The following is an 18,274-nucleotide window of genomic DNA, read 5'->3' as shown; positions in this document are numbered from 1 at the left end:
TTGACTATCCACATCTGTAACTCTTACACGGCTGCATGCAAAGGAGATAGAGAGATGGAAAAAATTGACAAAGGTAGCAACATTCTTTAAACCGGAGTTCGAAAAGGACCTCCGATTAAGCATGGTTGGGGCTATATGCCCGCTTGCATTACGATGGGCAACATCGTTTGTTTAAACAAAACCAATGAAGGGGGAAACGTTACCTGCACCATAATCAGTTTCTCAGCCAATGTCCCATTGGGCCACTCTTGCCCGAAGCACAGAAGGATCTCAAACGACGGCTGAGGCCTTGGAGGTGAACCTTTCATAAACTGGATCAATTCTGCACATACGCACAAGCACAGACACAAAGACACAAAGACACAAAGATCCCCCCCGTATAGCCTCAACAGACTTTTGGGGAAAGTGCTGTTTGCGTATCAGCGGGCGGGCAAGCTGGCGGGCAAGCTGGCGGGCAAGTGGGTGGGTGGGCATGCGGGCGGAGCAAGCGGGCGGGCGGAGCAAGCGGGTGAGCAAGCGGGCGGGTGGGCGGAGCTGACCTTGCATGAACGTTTCAAGGTTGAAGAGGCAGACGCGCTCGCCGCGGGGCAACTTGACGGGCGCGGCGTGGCGTGGCGTGCTGGGCCCCGACCAGTACACGCGGCTGAGCGCGTGGCGCGTCGCGTACAGGCCGTGGCGGTCCACCTCCAGCACCACGCCGCCCATGTCTGCCGACATGCGCGCCAGCGGCTCCAGGATTCTCGCCGTCAAGCGCTGTTGCTCGTTGAAGCCCACGGGCGGCGGCAGCGAGATGACGGCCGTGTCCTGCTTGCAAGCGACGAGGTCGACAAAGCAGGTTTCACATTTTTTATTGTTGTCAGTCATCGTCGATCACCGCCATCGTCGGCACTTAGCCAGGAGGCGGTGGTGGTGGTGGTGGTGGCTACGCTGCTGCACGCGGCCGCTTCCTGTCATCGGAACGGGGATCGGAAGAAAAACCGGATGACGCACGCGTGCGTTGGGTACACGCACGTCATTGGAACGTCAAAAAGGGTGAATCAAACGTGGAAAATCCTTTGGACCATGACGCCGACGCACGCGCAGCCTCCTACAATTTTTTCCTAATTACGTCACGGGATCTTCAGTGTCCCCCCCCACCCCCCCCCCCGTGAAGCGGACAGGGAATATATCATCATTAATGCACCCACGGTATTAACCAGGGTGACCACCGTGGAACCTTCTGATGCGTTCTATTCCTCGGTTGACACTCGTTTTACGCAGCCAGACAAGTCCTGCCCTAGGCTGCTCACTTTCCTTGCGTTTTCAATGTTATTAACCTGCGTTACATCAACTAAACTGAGCTATGAAGCTGTTTGTCAGAAGCGACCTGCCAACGCTAATGATATCCCAACGAAGTTGCCTTGTCGCGCGGAAATTTATATCGGCCAAATACTCCAAAACGTGCGGTGCCGATTCGAAATCCACGTGTTCCTCTTTCTGTCTTTGAACAAATATCCTATGGGCATGTAATTAACTCGGAGTGGACTAAACTTTTCACAGTTTTCGTAGACTCAACTACGAGGACAATTCAATGGAATCCATGAGCTGGGACTCAACGAACCTTCCACTGGTTGTCATGGTCCAGACTGAGACTGAATAAAGTAAACCACGCCGACTCTACACTCACGCCGCCGGCTCGCCCTTACCCTGGCCACATGTAGCGCATCTATACGTGTTAAACTTCTTTCGCACCATACTCTTTGGTTCTATTCGGTAAAGTCACGTAGGGTAAAAAAATAAAACAACAAAAATCACGACGTTTCGGCCACAACACAAGCGGCCTTCATCAGGTGAAGGGACCAGCCTGTCTCGAAGACTGCGCTGGAGTGAAACAGAGCCAAACTCAGACTGCGACCTTTAAGCTGTGTGAGAGGGATTAAGGTGCCTCGACAAAGGAATTGATGAAGGCCGCTTGTGTTGTGGCCGAAACGTCGTGATTTTTGTTGTTTTATTTTTTTTACCTACGTGACTTTACCGAATAGAACCAAAGAGTATGGATCCTTGCAGTCACGAAAGCTTCAAATCTAGAATTCTTTCGCACCGTACATAGTCAACCATGCTAATCGGAGGTGTGCGGGGAGGGGGAGGACATCAAACTAAACACAAAGAGCAGTTCAATCTCGATTTAAAAGTACATCGCTCTAGTGCAATGGTTCCTAACCTGGGGTGCATGCAGCCCCTGGGAGTGCGAGACATGGCAAGTTTTTTTTTTAGAAGGTAAATCATCGAAAACACAATTTAAGCACGGGCATGTAAGTAACAACTTACTTTTTTCATCAAACCCTATGTATTTATTATTACACACTTTCTATTAACTCACTGTCTGTTGTATCCTCAAATCTTGTAACTGAATTTTTACCCACTTCCCAATGCGGTATCGACTGAAAACTTGGTATACTTATGTCATAATGATGACAATACTATATTCTATCATTAAAAATAAAAAAATAAACATTTGAAACATTATTTTTTATATGTTATGTTTCGGCTTGGGCCTAATTGTCCACGATCAACTCACGTTGGCTGTAAATCACCACGGGTCCCCTTACGTTGTGGCAAGCTTCTGGGCCACTTCCTGGAGTCGTGGAGTTCTGCCATTACTAGTACGGTACATTTCAATAAAGCGTGTTTTTAAAAAAATATTCCTTATTAACATAAAAAATGTTAATAGCGAACAAAAGGGGTGCAAGGCTGCAGTAGAGGTTAAGAACCACTGCTCTAGTGACTTCCTAATAGGTAGCTTAGTGAATCCCACTCAAAATGTAGCCGGCAGGATTTGACGGAGCGTGAGGGCCGGGTACTATGGCTCACCTGCGGCGGTGATGGTACAGAGGATTGTGGGGGGTCATGGCAGATGATACAGCGGTTTGTCCTGGTCACCGCCTTAAACACCTCGCTCCCTCTGTAGAGAACCTTGAAATCCAGGTCCGTGACTGCACGCACACACGCACACGCACACACACACACACACGTACAAAGCACGTGCGCACGACAAAGAGCAAAGGTTATTGTTTTGCCGGCAGAGTGGGCGCGCGTTTGAGGCCGCGTGGAACTGCATCGAAGGCTCCATTTAGTAGCGGGATGTCGCGACCGAAGGAATGCACCGCCCGCACTCCCCTTCGCAACACCACACACGCGCGCGCACACGTGCGAAACTCACGCACACGTGCATGCACGCAAAGATCCCCCGCATAGCCTATAACAGACTGTTTGGGCAAGTGCTGTTCGCGAGCACTTATGAAAGCCGGCACAGCACACGAGGGGGTGGGTGGCCAGCGCCACGCCCGGCCGCCTTTGTCTCCCCAGTGACGATGTTTACACACCGCACCAGGTACTCATTTGAGGCTGAGTCGACCTCAGGGAGGCCCTGGACCAGTTCAAATAATCGTCACTGGGTTGGCCGCGAGTGGGATTCGAACCCGGATCGTCAGGTTCGTAGCGCAGTGCGCTAACCACTACACTACCATTCAGTTATATACACGCGCGCACACACACACACACATCCATGCTTGTTCTGTCTTAGCTCAATATTCGGGTTTCGAAGAATCTCCTGGCTCGTGGAGCGAAACGTTGCACATCGTGCCAAACAATGCGCGATATCACTCCCCAAGTCTTCAGACTCCTATTCGGGAGAGCCCTGCATTGCTCTGCATTGACTACTGTCTGGTTTGGTCAATTATTACTATTATTATTTTTTGTACAAGTCAGTCCACCGCCACTCGTATTGCCGTGACTCAACGACTGAAGCCACCTGCACGCGTCATCACCTTAGCCACCACTGCCACCACCGCCCCTCCTCACCTGCCATTTGCAGAGTCTGGGTGCAGGGGATGGCGGCAGTCGCCACAAACATCTCCGTCTCCGTCACCTCGGAGACCGAGTTCACAAAGTCCACGTGCCGGTTTTCAGCAGAAGGCTCCGGGCCGGCCGCTAGCATACGGGAGGACATCGCGAATCAATCGCTGACCCTCTTCACCTTTTATGAATTTTATTTTTTTTAAGCGTTGTCATTACCCCCCCCTGCCCCCCGCCCATCAGCAAGTCCATGCCGTTTATGTCCTTGGTATCAAGTCACGGGGATGACAAATCCACTCGGATCTCTTGCCGAGCAGCGCGACCCTTCGTGTTGCAGATTGGCCCGCGGAGACAAATATCGCAGATCTGCCTCCGAGGTCACTCCAAGCGACCTTTGGTCCACGAAGTGGTGCGTAAGCACTCTTTCCAGCCCACCCAGCTTCAATAGATTCGTCGTTTCGCTGGCGATTACAAACAGCAGCTTCGTCAAATTACTGACAAACCGCCTGATGAAGCTGGTTGTGGCCAGCAGCGAAACGTCACAGTCCTCAAATTGTACATGTTGTGGGTTTACTCTCCAACGCACAACCGGTGTGCCGAACTAGTAATGAATTGTAAAGTTTCGTTCACGTGACAAACCTTACTAATTGGCTGTGTCGGGCGGTGGCGAGTTAACGACATTAATATTTACGCGATCTAAACCCAACAACCTTTGTTAAGAGTAATATTGGATCGCGGAAGCCTACGGTGTTGCCACCTCCGATCACGTCCGTGAGAAGCAACGGGAGAGAGTTCTGCTCACCGCCCAGGCTGTCCATCATCCCGTTGAAGCAGAACATCGATCCAACTGCCTGGGGGAGAACACACGATCACAGCTCAAATCTCAAACGCCTCCTCTTCCACCACTGCCTTCTGGCCATTGGCTATCCAGGCTCAGCTCCTCAATCCCCCCCCCCCCGTCCTCGTACATGCGTGTGATTTTGCTCCGGGCGCTGCAGATTGCCTACACGTATGCAGAACTTATTTGGCACAATACGTAGCCAACCGTGCTAATCGGAGATTCCTCCCGCGGAGGGGAACCGATTGATTCCAACAACAACGACAATAACAGTGTACGGCTCTCCGATTTGTTTTACGCGCCGCACCACCGGCTTTTTCGGCACGATGTCCGTCGTTCCGCTCCGCGTGGCCGGGAGCTTCTTCAGGAGCTGAAACGTTGGACTTCATGCCGAATGACACGCGGTCATTTTGACCCCCCCCCCCCACTCCGCAAACAACACAGCTCTCACTGTGTTTTCAAATTTACCATTTACCAGCTCGTGTTATATTTTGTGGTACCCGATATCAATACAGTCGTGCCTCATTGAATGGCGGCTCAGTAGGCGGAGTTCTCGCTAAAACGTAACTTATAAATTAGGGAACGGATTCGAAATACGTTACACTAAATATGCATTTGTGGAATCTTGACTCTATAAATGAGACACTTTTATTCGGGGGGAGGGGGGGGAACATCGAACAATATGCGCGCTCTTTCGCTCGTCATCACCCGGCTATGAATGCCGCTCCCGAATGTTTACACGCCGCGCTTGTTATGTACCGTGTCTTGATTCATTTACAAATAACACATTTATTTACGAATGAACCACGAAACCCTTTCCGATGTCGTCAGCGAGCTGTAAACCATCATCACGCAAATTCCGGTCACCCTCGCAGCAGCAGCAGCAGCGCCGGCTTTTTGGCTGCCCGTCGAACAAAGATGGCCACCGCATCGCGCGGCGCTTTCAGATGCGCTTAGGAAGCCATTGGGAGCGATGCACTTTTAAATCTAGATTGAAAACTCATTGCTCTAGAAGCTCCTTTTCTCATAACAATAATGCAGATGTATAATGCGCATTCCATCCTAGGGTCCCAATGCGCAATGCATGGAAAGCAGCGAAACAAAAACAGAGCCAGGGCCAATCGACCGAACTAAAGAGGGAAAATGTTGATTTAAAACTTTCGTGACTGCAGGGATTAATATTCTTGGTTCTTTTGGTAAAGTCACCACGTAGAAGGGAAACAATACGTGACTTTAAAGAAGGAAAACCACTTTAAAGAGATGGATTTTCAAAGCAGACTTAAGTATATCTAGCGACTGACTTCAAGTGGCAAGGCATTCCATAGCTTATGGGTGCCCCGCTAACAATCGCACCGATTGCCAAAAGAGCACAACCCTAGACCCGTGAGTCCTGAGCAGTTGGAAATCAGAAGATCTTAAGGACCTCGATGGAATATATAAATGTATTAGTTCCTGCATGTAATGTGTGGCGAGCCCTTTTAATGCCTTATTGGTGAATAGCAGTGTCTTAAAATCCACTTGGAATTTGACCGGTAGCCAATGAAGAGATAAGAGGGCTGGTGTAATGTGCTCACGGAAAGGTGTACGTGGTGTAAGCACTCTAGCAGCCGCATTCTGAATAAGCTGGAGTCTGCGCCTCTGACTACCACACTTGGCTACGTACAGCACATGCATACTGGTTTCCCGCAATATATATCATGCACGGGTTTCCTGCGACTTGATTAGAATAATTTTGAAATAAAATCATCGATTCCCCATTCAATATGTGCTTTAAAAAGGTTTGCTGTCCTCTCAAGGGTGATTTTATTATGGTCTTGGGGCCAAATTTTACGTTCCGTAGGGACGGGTGTCTCCGATTCGGCAACGGTTCGATCCACGGAATCTCGCTTCGCCGACGACCTTTCAGGAACGTACTGCGTACACATCAAAGGGATGGATGTCTGTTGTTTCAATTGCGCTTTAATTTTTTTACAATCCGTGTAACCTTCTTGACGAACGACTCTGTCCTTCGAGCCATTTGTCTGAATTAAGCAAAAGCTCTCATTTTTTCGGTTATCGTCCCCGTTTTTTTGTTTCGCCCGCGCATCCAGGAAGGCGCCGATTGGCGAACCTACCTCGCTCTCCTGCACGGGGAGATGCGGATTTGGGGCAAATTCAGCAGTCAGATCCTCCAAGTCATCTGGAAAGTAAAGAGAATCGTCAAGGACGTTTGATGGTTTACGAGCCTTCCCCAAGCCACACTGACCAGCGTGGTGAAGTATGGCCCGACAAGCCCTATGACCGACACGACTTGACGAGGCCTTTATCCGGCAGTGGCCTAGCAAAGGGCTATTTGCTGTGCCGAACCGTAAACCAAACCGTGCTATGCCGTATTAACATCTGAATCTGGCTCGGGGGGGCCAAGCAGGGCCAGGCGCAGGGCTATTCATGCATTATGTTGCGAGCGATGTCAGTCAGTACACTGTGAGGATGCGGCGTGTTTAGTTTGCTGTCCCTCCCCGCACCTCCAATTAGCATGGGTGGCAATGTATGTTGCAAAAGAAGTTCAATATACATACACCTCCGATTTGCACGGTTGGCTACGTACGGTGCGAAAGAAGTTCAAAATACATACACCTTCAATTAGTATGGTTGGCTATGTACGGTGTGAAAGAAGTTCAAGATACATTCATACACACCTCCGATGAGCACGGTTGGCGACGTACATACATACGTCCCGACTCGATCATTGCGTACGACGTTAGTGGTACGGCTTGGTTTTTGCAGTGGAAAAACTTTTAAGCATTTTTTTCTTTTTCCCAGGTAGGCTATGAGATATGTAGCTCTTTTCAGAAGCGATCTGGCCACAAATGATACCGCAACTAAGTGGCTTATCATGTGGGAATTTACAGCAGCCAAATACTATAAACGCACGTTTCTAAATGTGGAGGGGAGAAAAAGCCACACGCAAACTCCAAATATACAACAGGCATCAGGGTCGGGATCGAACCCACGACCTCCCGTATACCAGGCGAGGTAGTGAACATCTCCTAGCCACCTTGGCACCCTAAAGTGTCTCCTGAGCCATGCCGGGCTGACTCGGCAAAGAAGTGAATAGAGAGACGCCTCGTTCGAGGTCGTCTTGAACTCTGAGTCTTGGAAACTGGAGGGCCACTGTCACCCCCATGAGATAGAAACCCAGTTTCAGAGAGACACCGATACGCACCTAACGGGTCCGGCAATGTAGGCGTTGACACGGTGCTAGTGTGCAACTGGTTGAATGGGCTGGCTTGAGACTGGGACGATGGGCTGGTGTACAACTGGTTGAATGGGCTGGCTTGAGACTGGGACGATGGGCTGGTTTGCGACTGGGATGATGGGCTGGCTTGAGACTGGGACGATGGGCTGGCTTTGCTCTTGGCAGGGCGGGTGCTGTTGTAGAGGCGACGTTGAGGCCGATCGATGCCCTCGGACTGGTAGGTGAACTGCGAGTCGAGGGCACAGCGCAGGCCGTGCTTCCACTTGGCAAAATCCTCGGTGCCCGTGTCCTTGCCGAACACCGTCGCCCATCGCTGCGGGCGCAGAGCAACCCGCGGGAGAGCAAAATCAGGTCGGGGCCACTTCGTAAATCTCCGAACGTGCAAGTTTCAAGTGTGCTCTGCCTAACCGGGGTAAGGAACGCAGACGCGACCAGGATGACGTCTCATCGGATTTCTCCAGGATAACAAAATACACATATTCTGAGTCTCATTTGCAAGGGTGACCGGGGTAAAAAAAAAATTACAGTTTTCAATTGACGCTTGAGACACTTAAAGAGACGTGGGTGGGGGGGGGGGGTTCAATCGTTCGTGCGATCGTACGCCAACGGTGGTGTCGCCGTGCCGAGCGGAGTTCTGTACAGTGGCCTCACCGCTCACAGCCACTCTGGAGCCACTGACGCCGCTGTGGGCCGCGCTGTCGGGCAGTTCCACAATTTCAGACGCTTTTGAAAGATGTGGGTAATCGTTGGTATTATGGTGAGGTTTTTTTTTTCACTTGGGCATCGTGTGTCAACCGATTAGGACTGTGGTTCACGTTGACAAGATGTTGATTTCTCCAAAGGGATGTGTATACGCTCACGAAATACCACGATGTCGTTCATTCCTGGGCCAAAACATGCAACCGTTCCTCGCCTGGATCTGTCGCGTCCGTGCCTATTTTTGATATGCAAGGTAATCATTTAATTATGGTTTAAGCGAGGATATTTTGTTTAGCGTGTGTATGCTAAAAGGGTGGACAATGGATTAAATAAAATGGGAGTATGCGATGTCTTGACGAGAAACATTGCTGCACTGTGCATTGCTGTACGCGGGTGTCCGGTTTCATGCGCTCATGAAACTGGACACCCGTGGTAGATAACTGGTGCTTCATCAAAATGTTTGCATTTTCACAGGAACGATTTATCTCACACATAGGCCCAACTGTTCGCTCGTGAAATGTGCCCGCCCAATGCGGGTCGACGCCTTTATCGTTCATCGCGATGCCATTGCATTGCTGTTCGTACACGGTGGGCGTATCGCAGTGTGTTCTTCCACGACAAACACGGGCTCGATTTTTAAGCGCCCGGCGACTCGGCTGCAGAGCGAGTGGCTCGCCAGAGGCGCGAGTGGGTGAGTACGAATCTTGATGCTCGTCTTCGAGGGGGGGTCTGCATCAGCCGTACCTGGATGAAGTCGCAAGCTCCGGGACTTCTGCCCCAGGGGACGCTGAAGCACAAGTGGTGTCTGTCAACCCACGCGAGGCCCAGTTCACTGCGGTCCACAAGTCCCAGCACCCATTCCCGTAGCGTTGGCCTGGCAGCAGCCATGGCTTCCTGCAAGCCACGGCAGTGGAAGGAGATTGAAAGAACAAAAAAAAGTAGAAATTTATTTTTAAATTACTTCTTTTTAAAAAAATGCCGGGCTCGGTGACGCACACTTTGGAGGCTAGGGTTGGCAAGCCACCGGGTGATTTGGTCCGAAGCCCCGATGACAGGAGTCATTTTAAACAGATTTACCAGCAATCAGGTTTTATCACGGTTTGCGTTAATCGCCAAGCCATATGAATGCTCTGAGTTAATATCCTGCGTGAGGGAGGTGATCCTGGCTCACCACTGTGGGCACCAAGTGTGGGATTTCCGTCGCTGGCTCAGGATGTCCACGTGAGGATAAGCCACTTCTTTCAGCTATCATTTGTGGCCAGGTTGCTCTTGAACAGGAAGCTAATAGCTCAGTGGGCTCTTCCTGGTAAGATTTAAAAAAATGTATTTGTATACATTATTTTTTTGTATTGTTGCTGTAACTTCCTGAACCGCCCCTACTGGACATCTGTGAAAAAGAGCTTCAGAGCTCATCAGATTCTTCCTGCAGTCTAAATAAAGATTATCATTGTGAGTAACGTCAGTGTGCAGCAGGGAGGCACCGAGAACGTTTCACTTGGGTGTACGATCACTATTTACGAAGCTCGGCCGAAATATCTGGGAGGCTCAAGCCGGGGCACATGGTGAGCTGGCAACCAACTTCCTCTGTTAGCACCTCCCACTTTTCCATTGCCCCGCCCACTACTCAGGTGAGAATAATAACAACTATGTTTAGTTGTATCTATACAGTATCGTCATCGTTCACCGCATCGCACGCTTTCAGATGTGCTTCTGTGGCCCTCTGGAATGCTCTTCCTTCCGATATCAGGAAGCCACTGGAACTATGCACTTTTAAATCTAGACTGAAAACTAATTTCTTTCAAACTGCTTTTTGTGTTTAGTTTGTTTTCCTTTCCCCGCACCTCTGATAAAGTTGGCTACGTACGGTGCGAAAGAAGTTCAACATACATACGTCGTTTGTGCAAATTGCATCTCTCACATTCGCCGAGGAAACACAGCTCTGTATGGCAGCAGCCGGGTAGTGAGGAGCCAGGAGATACCAAACGTTACCCAGGCTCTGCAATCCTCTATATGTTAAGATGTTTTAAGACAATGAGTGTTAATAGATGTGGGTGGAAATCACGGTAGGCCTGTCTATTGCCAAACCAGGGCGTTTGGTAGATTTATATCAACATACTTCCCCTGCACTGTACATCCTATGCGGTCGGTTTTTTTAATTTTAAGCAGTGGGAACTGGTGTTCATATGTAAGCTATCTTTGCGAAACACTGCCACGCACAGTTGTGTGTGTTCTTGGGTCAGGTTCGCCAATAAGACGTCATCAATGCGAGGGTCTGCCACGCCATTTGAAAACATTGTTGGGTTTGAAAGCACGATGACGATAAAGGGGGGTGTTTTCAAATGTGTGTGTTGTGCCGGGTGACCGCACGTCATGGGGCCGCGCTAAAGGCCACCAGTGGCCCACGAGCCTTGCAATGAAGAACACTGGGTGGGTTCAGCTAACCAACACGCACCATGACATACAGACGTGATCGGTCGGGGGTGGGGGGCGGACGATGAAGGGGGGGGGGGGGGGTGAAGACTAGGGGGTAAATATAATGTATTCTCGCCAATCCACACTGACCAGCGTGGTGAAGTATGGTCAAACAAGCTCCAAGACAGGCCTTCGTCCAATTACAGACTGCCAAATAAATTAAAATAATATTTGAACGAACAATAGCTGGTGCCTGAACGTGCTATATGGAAAAATACAAACATTGGATGGGAGACCATTTAACCATGGTAAGTCTCACTGAGGAGTCCACAATCTTTTTGCAGGAGGGTCCTGCTAAATTGAGATGTTTGGCAAATTCCAATAATTACCAGTTTTGGAATTTTCGTGTGGAGCAAAGCGGAGAAAAAAAAAACCCCACCATCCACTCATAGGAGGGAGTGACACTCAAAAGCTCCGCACGGGTAGATCAAATAATCCATTGCTGCACACATATCTCCTGGCCACACTTGGCAGCCCCGTCTCAAGAACCCTACAGCTCCCACTAACCCACTGCATGCAGGAACGCGTGCGTGGAGAAAAGTTCACCGTAACAGCGAAGCAGCGGTGGTGCACAGCGGTTAGCGAACCACGCTATGACCTCGGCCGACCCTGGGTTCTATTTCCCGGCACGATCGACTGTCAGTGGCGAGTGATCTCAATTTTTCCTGGGTCTTCCTCCTTTACGGCAGTGACCAGCGTGGTAAACAAGGCCGTATTATCCAATAGGCCACAGTATTATGCACTGTGCCTAGGACCTACAAAAAAATGGGAATTAATGAATTTTAAATGATTGCAGTAGTCTTATGTTCTAAAGTATTAGTTGGATCTTGTTTAATTTTAATATAGGTACTTTCCTCCAGTAAATCTTACAATTTATTATCATAATTCGCTCGTGACTAGGCCTCGGCAAGGTAAGGTAATTTACCCTTTTTACTGGGTAAAAGGGTAAAGGTAAAGGGGTCGACATGCCAAGGGGTAAGGTAAAGGGTAGGGTAAAGGTAGCTTGTAAGAATTACCTGGTAGGGTAAAGGTAGCGCGAAGTATTACCCGGTAAATACGGTGCCTTGTTTACCGCTAAAAGCTCCGTGGCGCAGTCCGTGGCCTCCATTTAAAATTGGAATAATCGAGTCTTCTATATGAATAAAGCGCTCTACCTAGCATTTACCTGTTATAAACCTTTTTCATGTGTCATACCCCAGTAATTACCCTGTAATCGGGTAATTTGTACGGGGCAAGGGTAAAACGTCGGGTAAAGGTAGGCTCGTTGCTTTTGACCTTTTACCTTAGCTTGCTAAAGGGTAAAAGGTAAGGGTAAAGTGATTGAATTGTGGTAAGGTAAATGGTAGGGTAAAGGTAGGCTTGTTTTTACCTTTTACCTTACCTTGCCGAGGCCTACTCGTGACATCACTACAGTTGTGCTGCCTTTATCAGCCACCAGGATATTGATACCTTTATTTGATCGAAGCTCTCTTAAGGCCTTTGCTTCACTGAGGCTAATATTTATTTTTGGAACGTTGCTATTCTCAATTATTTTGGCTGAGCAATACCAAATTAAGCCAAGGGCCTCAAAACAACCTCGACTTTACAGGTTACCAAAGATTAAGAAAATCGGTATCCCATTACGACCCATAGTAAGTACAATAGGCTCTGCCACAAATTACAAAAATATGTAACTAAACAAATACAGCCTTACATCGGTAGGGCATCTTCATTCATAAGAAAATCATAACATCTTGTGAATGTGATTAATGATATTAAACTTACCTCTAATGATATTCTGGTGAGCTTTAATGCACTCTATTTAAGAAGGTTTCAGTTAACGAGTCACTTAAATTACTTGATACGCTAGTAAATAAAACAGGTATACTGTAAGATATTTCAAAACTCTCTGAATATTGTTTAAATAAAACTTGTTTATTATGGAGAGGTGATTTCTTTAAACAAAAGGAAGGAGCAGCAATGGGCTCTCCTTTGTCTCCTGCTACTGCGAATCTGTACATGGAACACTTGAATCAAGAGCTCTTGCCTCAAGTACACTAAAACCATCTTTTTGGTTTAGATATAGAGATGACACTTTGGTTATCTGACCACATGGTAAAGATACACCTCATGAATTTCTAAATCATCTCAATTCGCAAAACCCGGCCATCCAGTTCACCATTTCCTGTTTATTTTGCTCGGACGCGGCCTAAATGGTAAAATAACACCACGCAGCATCTACCGAAAGGGGAACGCACACTAATGCCTATCTGAATGCAGATTTGCATCATCACCCCGCACAGAAATCCTCTCTCATCAAGATGCTAATTCATCGGGCTAAAACAGTGTCAGATGGTGAAAGTCTGAGGACAGAGATTAAACATGTTAAAGAAGCGCGACAATTAAATGGCAACAACAATGCTCAAATTAACGGAGCATTGAATGCCAAACCAAGATCGAATAGCAACACTGCTGACAGTGATCAGGTTATTAAAACATTTACAATACCATATATCGCAGGAGTAACTGACAAATTAGCTAGAGTTTTGGAAAAGCAAACAATCTAAGTAATATTTGGCACGGTAAACAAAATTCTAAAATTAGTATCTTGTACTAAAGCTGAATTGCCTAAGTTATCAACAGAGGGTGTGTGTGTATCGGATCAATTTCTCATGTGGCAGATGCTATACAGTGAGGGAAAAAAGTATTTGATCCCCTGCTGATTTTGTACGTTTGCCCACTGACAAAGAAATGATCAGTCTATAATTTCAATGGTAGGTTTATTTGAACAGTGAGAGACAGAATAACAACAAAAAACACATGTCAAAAATGTTATAAATTGATTTGCATTTTAATGAGGGAAATAAGTATTTGACCCCCTCTCAGTCAGAAAGATTTCTGGCTCCCAGGTGTATTTTATACAGGTAACGAGCTGAGATTAGGAGCACACTCTTAAAGGGAGTGCTCCTAATCTCAGCTTGTTACCTGTATAAAAGACACCTGTCCACAGAAGCAATCAATCAGATTCCAAACTCTCCACCGTGGCCAAGACCAAAGAGCTCTCCAAGGATGTCAGGGACAAGATTGTAGACCTACACAAGGCTGGAATGGGCTACAAGACCATTGCCAAGCAGCTTGGTGAGAAGGTGACAACAGTTGGTGCGATTATTCGCAAATGGAAGAAACACAAAATAACTGTCTATCTCCCTCGGCCTGGGGCTCCATGCAAGATCTCACCTAATGGAGTTGCAATGATCATGAGAACGGTGAGGATTCAGCCCATAACTACATGGGAGGATCTTGTCAATGATCTCAAGGCAGCTGGGACCATAGTCACCAAGAAAACAATTGGTAACACACTACGCCGTGAAGGACTGAAATCCTGCAGCGCCCGCAAGGTCCCCCTGCTCAAGAAAGCACATATACATGCCCGTCTGAAGTTTGCCAATGAACATCTGAATGATTCAGAGGACAACTGGGTGAAAGTGTTGTGGTCAGATGAGACCAAAATGGAGCTCTTTGGCATCAACTCAACTCGCCGTGTTTGGAGGAGGAATGCTGCCTATGACCCCAAGAACACCATCCCCACCGTCAAACATGGAGGTGGAAACATTATGCTTTGGGGGTGTTTTTCTGCTAAGGGGACAGGACAACTTCACCGCATCAAAGGGACGATGGACGGGGCCATGTACCGTCAAATCTTGGGTGAGAACCTCCTTCCCTCAGCCAGGGCATTAAAAATGGGTCGTGGATGGGTATTCCAGCATGACAATGACCCAAAACACACGGCCAAGGCAACAAAGGAGTGGCTCAAAAAGAAGCACATTAAGGTCCTGGAGTGGCCTAGCCAGTCTCCAGATCTTAATCCCATAAAAAAATCTGTGGAAGGAGCTGAAGGTTCGAGTTGCCAAACGTCAGCCTCGAAACCTTAATGACTTGGAGAAGATCTGCAAAGAGTGGGACAAAATCCCTCCTGAGATGTGTGCAAACCTGGTGGCCAACTACAAGAAACGTCAGACCTCTGTGATTGCCAACAAGGGTTTTGCCACCAAGTACTAAGTCATGTTTTGCAGAGGGGTCAAATACTTATTTCCCTCGTTAAAATGCAAATCAATTTATAACATTTTTGACATGCGTTTTTCTGTTCAAATAAACCTACTATTAAAATTATAGACTGATCATTTCTTTGTCAGTGGGCAAACGTACAAAATCAGCAGGGGATCAAATGCTTTTTTTCCCTCACTGTATGAGACAGACGCGACATAACACCAGCGTATGACTAAAATAACACCAAAGAAATACTAAATATACTTAGTTTTTTCGGTAAAGTCACGTTGAAGAGAAACAACAAAATAATAAAATATATATAAAACAATAAAACACACCTGAAGATGACCGTTTGTGTTATGGTCGAAACGTCGTGAGAATTTTATTGTTTTATATATATTTTCTTATTTTGTTGTTTCTCTTCAACGTGACATTACCGAAAAAACTAAGAATATGAATTACTGCAGTCACGGAAGCTTTAAATCAAAACTAAATATACTCTCAAACACAACTGTCGGCAGTTGCAAAACAAGCTTGCCAACAAGGACACTGAATTGATTTGATAACGTTGAAGTGTTGTTTCAAACGAATTATTACCGGCCGAGACTAATTCGAGAATCTATTGAAATTGATATGAATACAAATAAGTTTAACCGCTCTGACAGCTAGCTACAGGCTTAGCGCGCCCTGGAACCATATTATTAAATAAATTGCACAACAGGTGGGTTCTTTCGTCTCGCCGCTGACTTTGACATGGCAGCGAAGGTCAGAACCACTTCTGGCACCAGTTGTTGCGTGCTAAATAACGACCCTGAGGCAGGTCTTCAAGCAAGGGCTTGCGCCGGTTTATTAACAAGGGTTCGTGGCAACTTCCACCAGAGGTAGGTGCCCTACACTCGGTCCTTCACGTGGACCATCGGCTCCGTCTGTCCCTAGCCTCGGCTATCTCTTGGGCTCTCTCTCACTCGAGTCGGATCGGGGGTTCAGCCAACACCGACCGACCGACCGGGGAGAGCAGCAACTTCCACGACTACCGCCGCCTTCTCTCCAGACTCCCAGAGCCCTACCCCCTCTGCTGTCTCCTTCAACCACTCTCCATCCCGGGCTCCCACAACGACCCCGCTTTCGTCACGGGGGGCCCCCCCTTAAGTATCCCGAGGTGACATGACGTCATCGCACCGCACAGCGCGTATGACGTCACGTCTCCATACTACTACTCTGCAATTGTAAGACGAGGAGATCGAGAGGAAGGCAGAAGTAGAGGCGGGGCGAGGACAGTGGACCCCACATAAGTGGGACAAACGCGTGGAAGAAGAATACATCTTATAATTACAACTTCTTAACAGAGGAAACATACTAATTAAATTATTTATAATCTATTATATAATTACAATAACCCCCCTCCTCCTCTGATCTCTGCACCTGATGGGTTCAATGCTGACGTCATCTTGCTCTATTTAACACCGGAAGCAGGTGGCCTGCTTCACTCTTCTGGAAAATCGCCTGATGATGCTGGTCGTGGTAATTACGAGCGAAACGGCACGGTTCTCAAATTGTAAACGTGGATTTACTCTCCAACACACACCGGTGGGCTGAGGTAGTACACTACACTATACACTACACTACTATACACTACACTATACACTATACTATACACTACACTATACACTGCACTATACACTACACTATACACTACACGAGTAACTAATCGGCGGGTTTTGTTAACGTGACAAATCCCTTCCTGATTGGCTGTGTCGGGTGGTGGCAGGTTACATCACATTTATACTTAACGCGATCTAACCCAAAAAAACCTTTTTTTATTATGAGTGAATGCATTTTTGATGGCAGTCGTTGGAGCAGTCCCGCAGCGGCTAACATCAAGTGGCGAGTGATGATGACGATGATAGGGCAGGGGTGGGGAACGTCCGGCCCGCGGGCCGTATAGGGCCCCCGGAATCATTTGGTCTCTGTCCCTGCCAAGGCAACCGCAGGCGGGACTCGAAATTCAACAAATCTAGGAGCAAACCTGGAAAAGCAGTTGCGAGTAGCAACAACATCGTCAAATACCAGCTAGCATCATCACCACGCCTTCGCCAAAGAGAAAGCAGTTCCAGCCATCGCATTAGGGGCGAGTGAATTCAATGTTTGACCAAATATAACAGGCTTATTTTTTAAGTTGATGCTTTTGTATGGCCCGCGAATGATGATGTTATAAATATCCAAATGGCCCTTGGCAGAAAAAAGGTGCCCCACCCCTGCAGTATAGGCAAAGCACCCTTCACTAACGTGAAACTGACAAGCGTGGTGAAGTATGGTCAAACAAACATGACCCCCCCCCCCCCCAAATCGACCGACACGGCATGGACCCGTCGGGAAGCATTCATCCAGCAGTGGATTGAGGACCGGCACCCAAACTAATCGTGGGCAGTTTTCGCGACCCGAGAGACAAGATCCAAGATCGTGACTCGCCACTGACGTTAGCCGTGCCCTGGTGACGAATTCAGGTCGTGGTGGGGGGGGTTGTGCCTACGGAGTGCGCTCACCAGAATATTTATTTAAACTGCAGGAGGAATCCGAGGAGCTATAAAACTCTGCTCCGCACAGACGTCCAGTAGGGGGCACGGGTTCAGAACGTTACAACAATAACAAGCAAAGAACACGATAGGAGTGCAAAGTATAGGAAAAGGAAAACAAATGACGAAATATACTGCATATACAAATAAAACTCAACTAAGCTATTAACGTATCTTTCAGAAAGCGACCTGATCACAAATTACAGCTCATCAAAGTGGCTCATCACGTGTGAATGTATCGGAGAAAAATAATCTACACAATCTCAATGCATATTCTTGGTTCTTTCGGTAAAGTCACGTAGAAGGGAAACAATAATAAAAAAAATATGACCAAGAATATGAATCCCTGCAGTCACGAAAGCCTTCAATCAAAATTTAATCTCAATGCATGCCGACTCACCCGTGTGTGTGTGTGTGTCGCTGCCGTCAAAGCAGCTCGCCCGGCCGCCTTTGTCTCCCCAGTGGCCGCTGATACCACCACAAGTCACCGCTGCCGCCGCTGCTCGGCTCGTCAATAACAACTCTGGGAAGTTCCGCGCGGTGAGTTTAGAAACGTGCGTCACTTTTGGGAAACGTCTCGGGCTCAGCCAATCG

At 47.8% G+C, this 18,274-nt stretch overlaps 1 protein-coding gene across 3 annotated transcripts in view; it reads right to left on the bottom strand.

Moving 5' to 3' along the window:
• LOC116956449 (interferon regulatory factor 5-like) overlaps window positions 1-18,274 on the bottom strand; it is a 19,343-nt gene extending 1,069 nt beyond the window's left edge. The window contains exons 1-9 of one of the 3 annotated variants that reach the window (XM_032978093.2): window positions 18,081-18,274; window positions 9,354-9,503; window positions 7,878-8,223; window positions 6,787-6,851; window positions 4,637-4,685; window positions 3,841-3,969; window positions 2,851-2,972; window positions 540-807; window positions 204-322 (exon numbers count right to left, since the gene is read on the bottom strand). In XM_032978093.2, the coding sequence (XP_032833984.1) occupies window positions 204-322; window positions 540-807; window positions 2,851-2,972; window positions 3,841-3,969; window positions 4,637-4,685; window positions 6,787-6,851; window positions 7,878-8,223; window positions 9,354-9,497 (1,242 nt within the window). In that variant the 5' untranslated portion in view covers window positions 9,498-9,503; window positions 18,081-18,274. Of the gene's footprint in view, window positions 1-203; window positions 323-539; window positions 808-2,850; window positions 2,973-3,840; window positions 3,970-4,636; window positions 4,686-6,786; window positions 6,852-7,877; window positions 8,224-9,353; window positions 9,504-16,174; window positions 17,410-18,080 lie in introns of those variants that run through there. The other 2 variants (XM_032978094.2, XM_076054334.1) reach the window with 2 other exon arrangements.

This window comes from Petromyzon marinus, chromosome 65 (genome assembly GCF_048934315.1).
Source record: "Petromyzon marinus isolate PM22_M1 ecotype Great Lakes invasive population chromosome 65, UKy_Petmar_22M1.pri1.0, whole genome shotgun sequence".
NCBI classification, from domain to species: Eukaryota; Metazoa; Chordata; class Hyperoartia; order Petromyzontiformes; family Petromyzontidae; genus Petromyzon; species Petromyzon marinus.
This window is presented reverse-complemented; position numbering and strand designations above follow the sequence as displayed.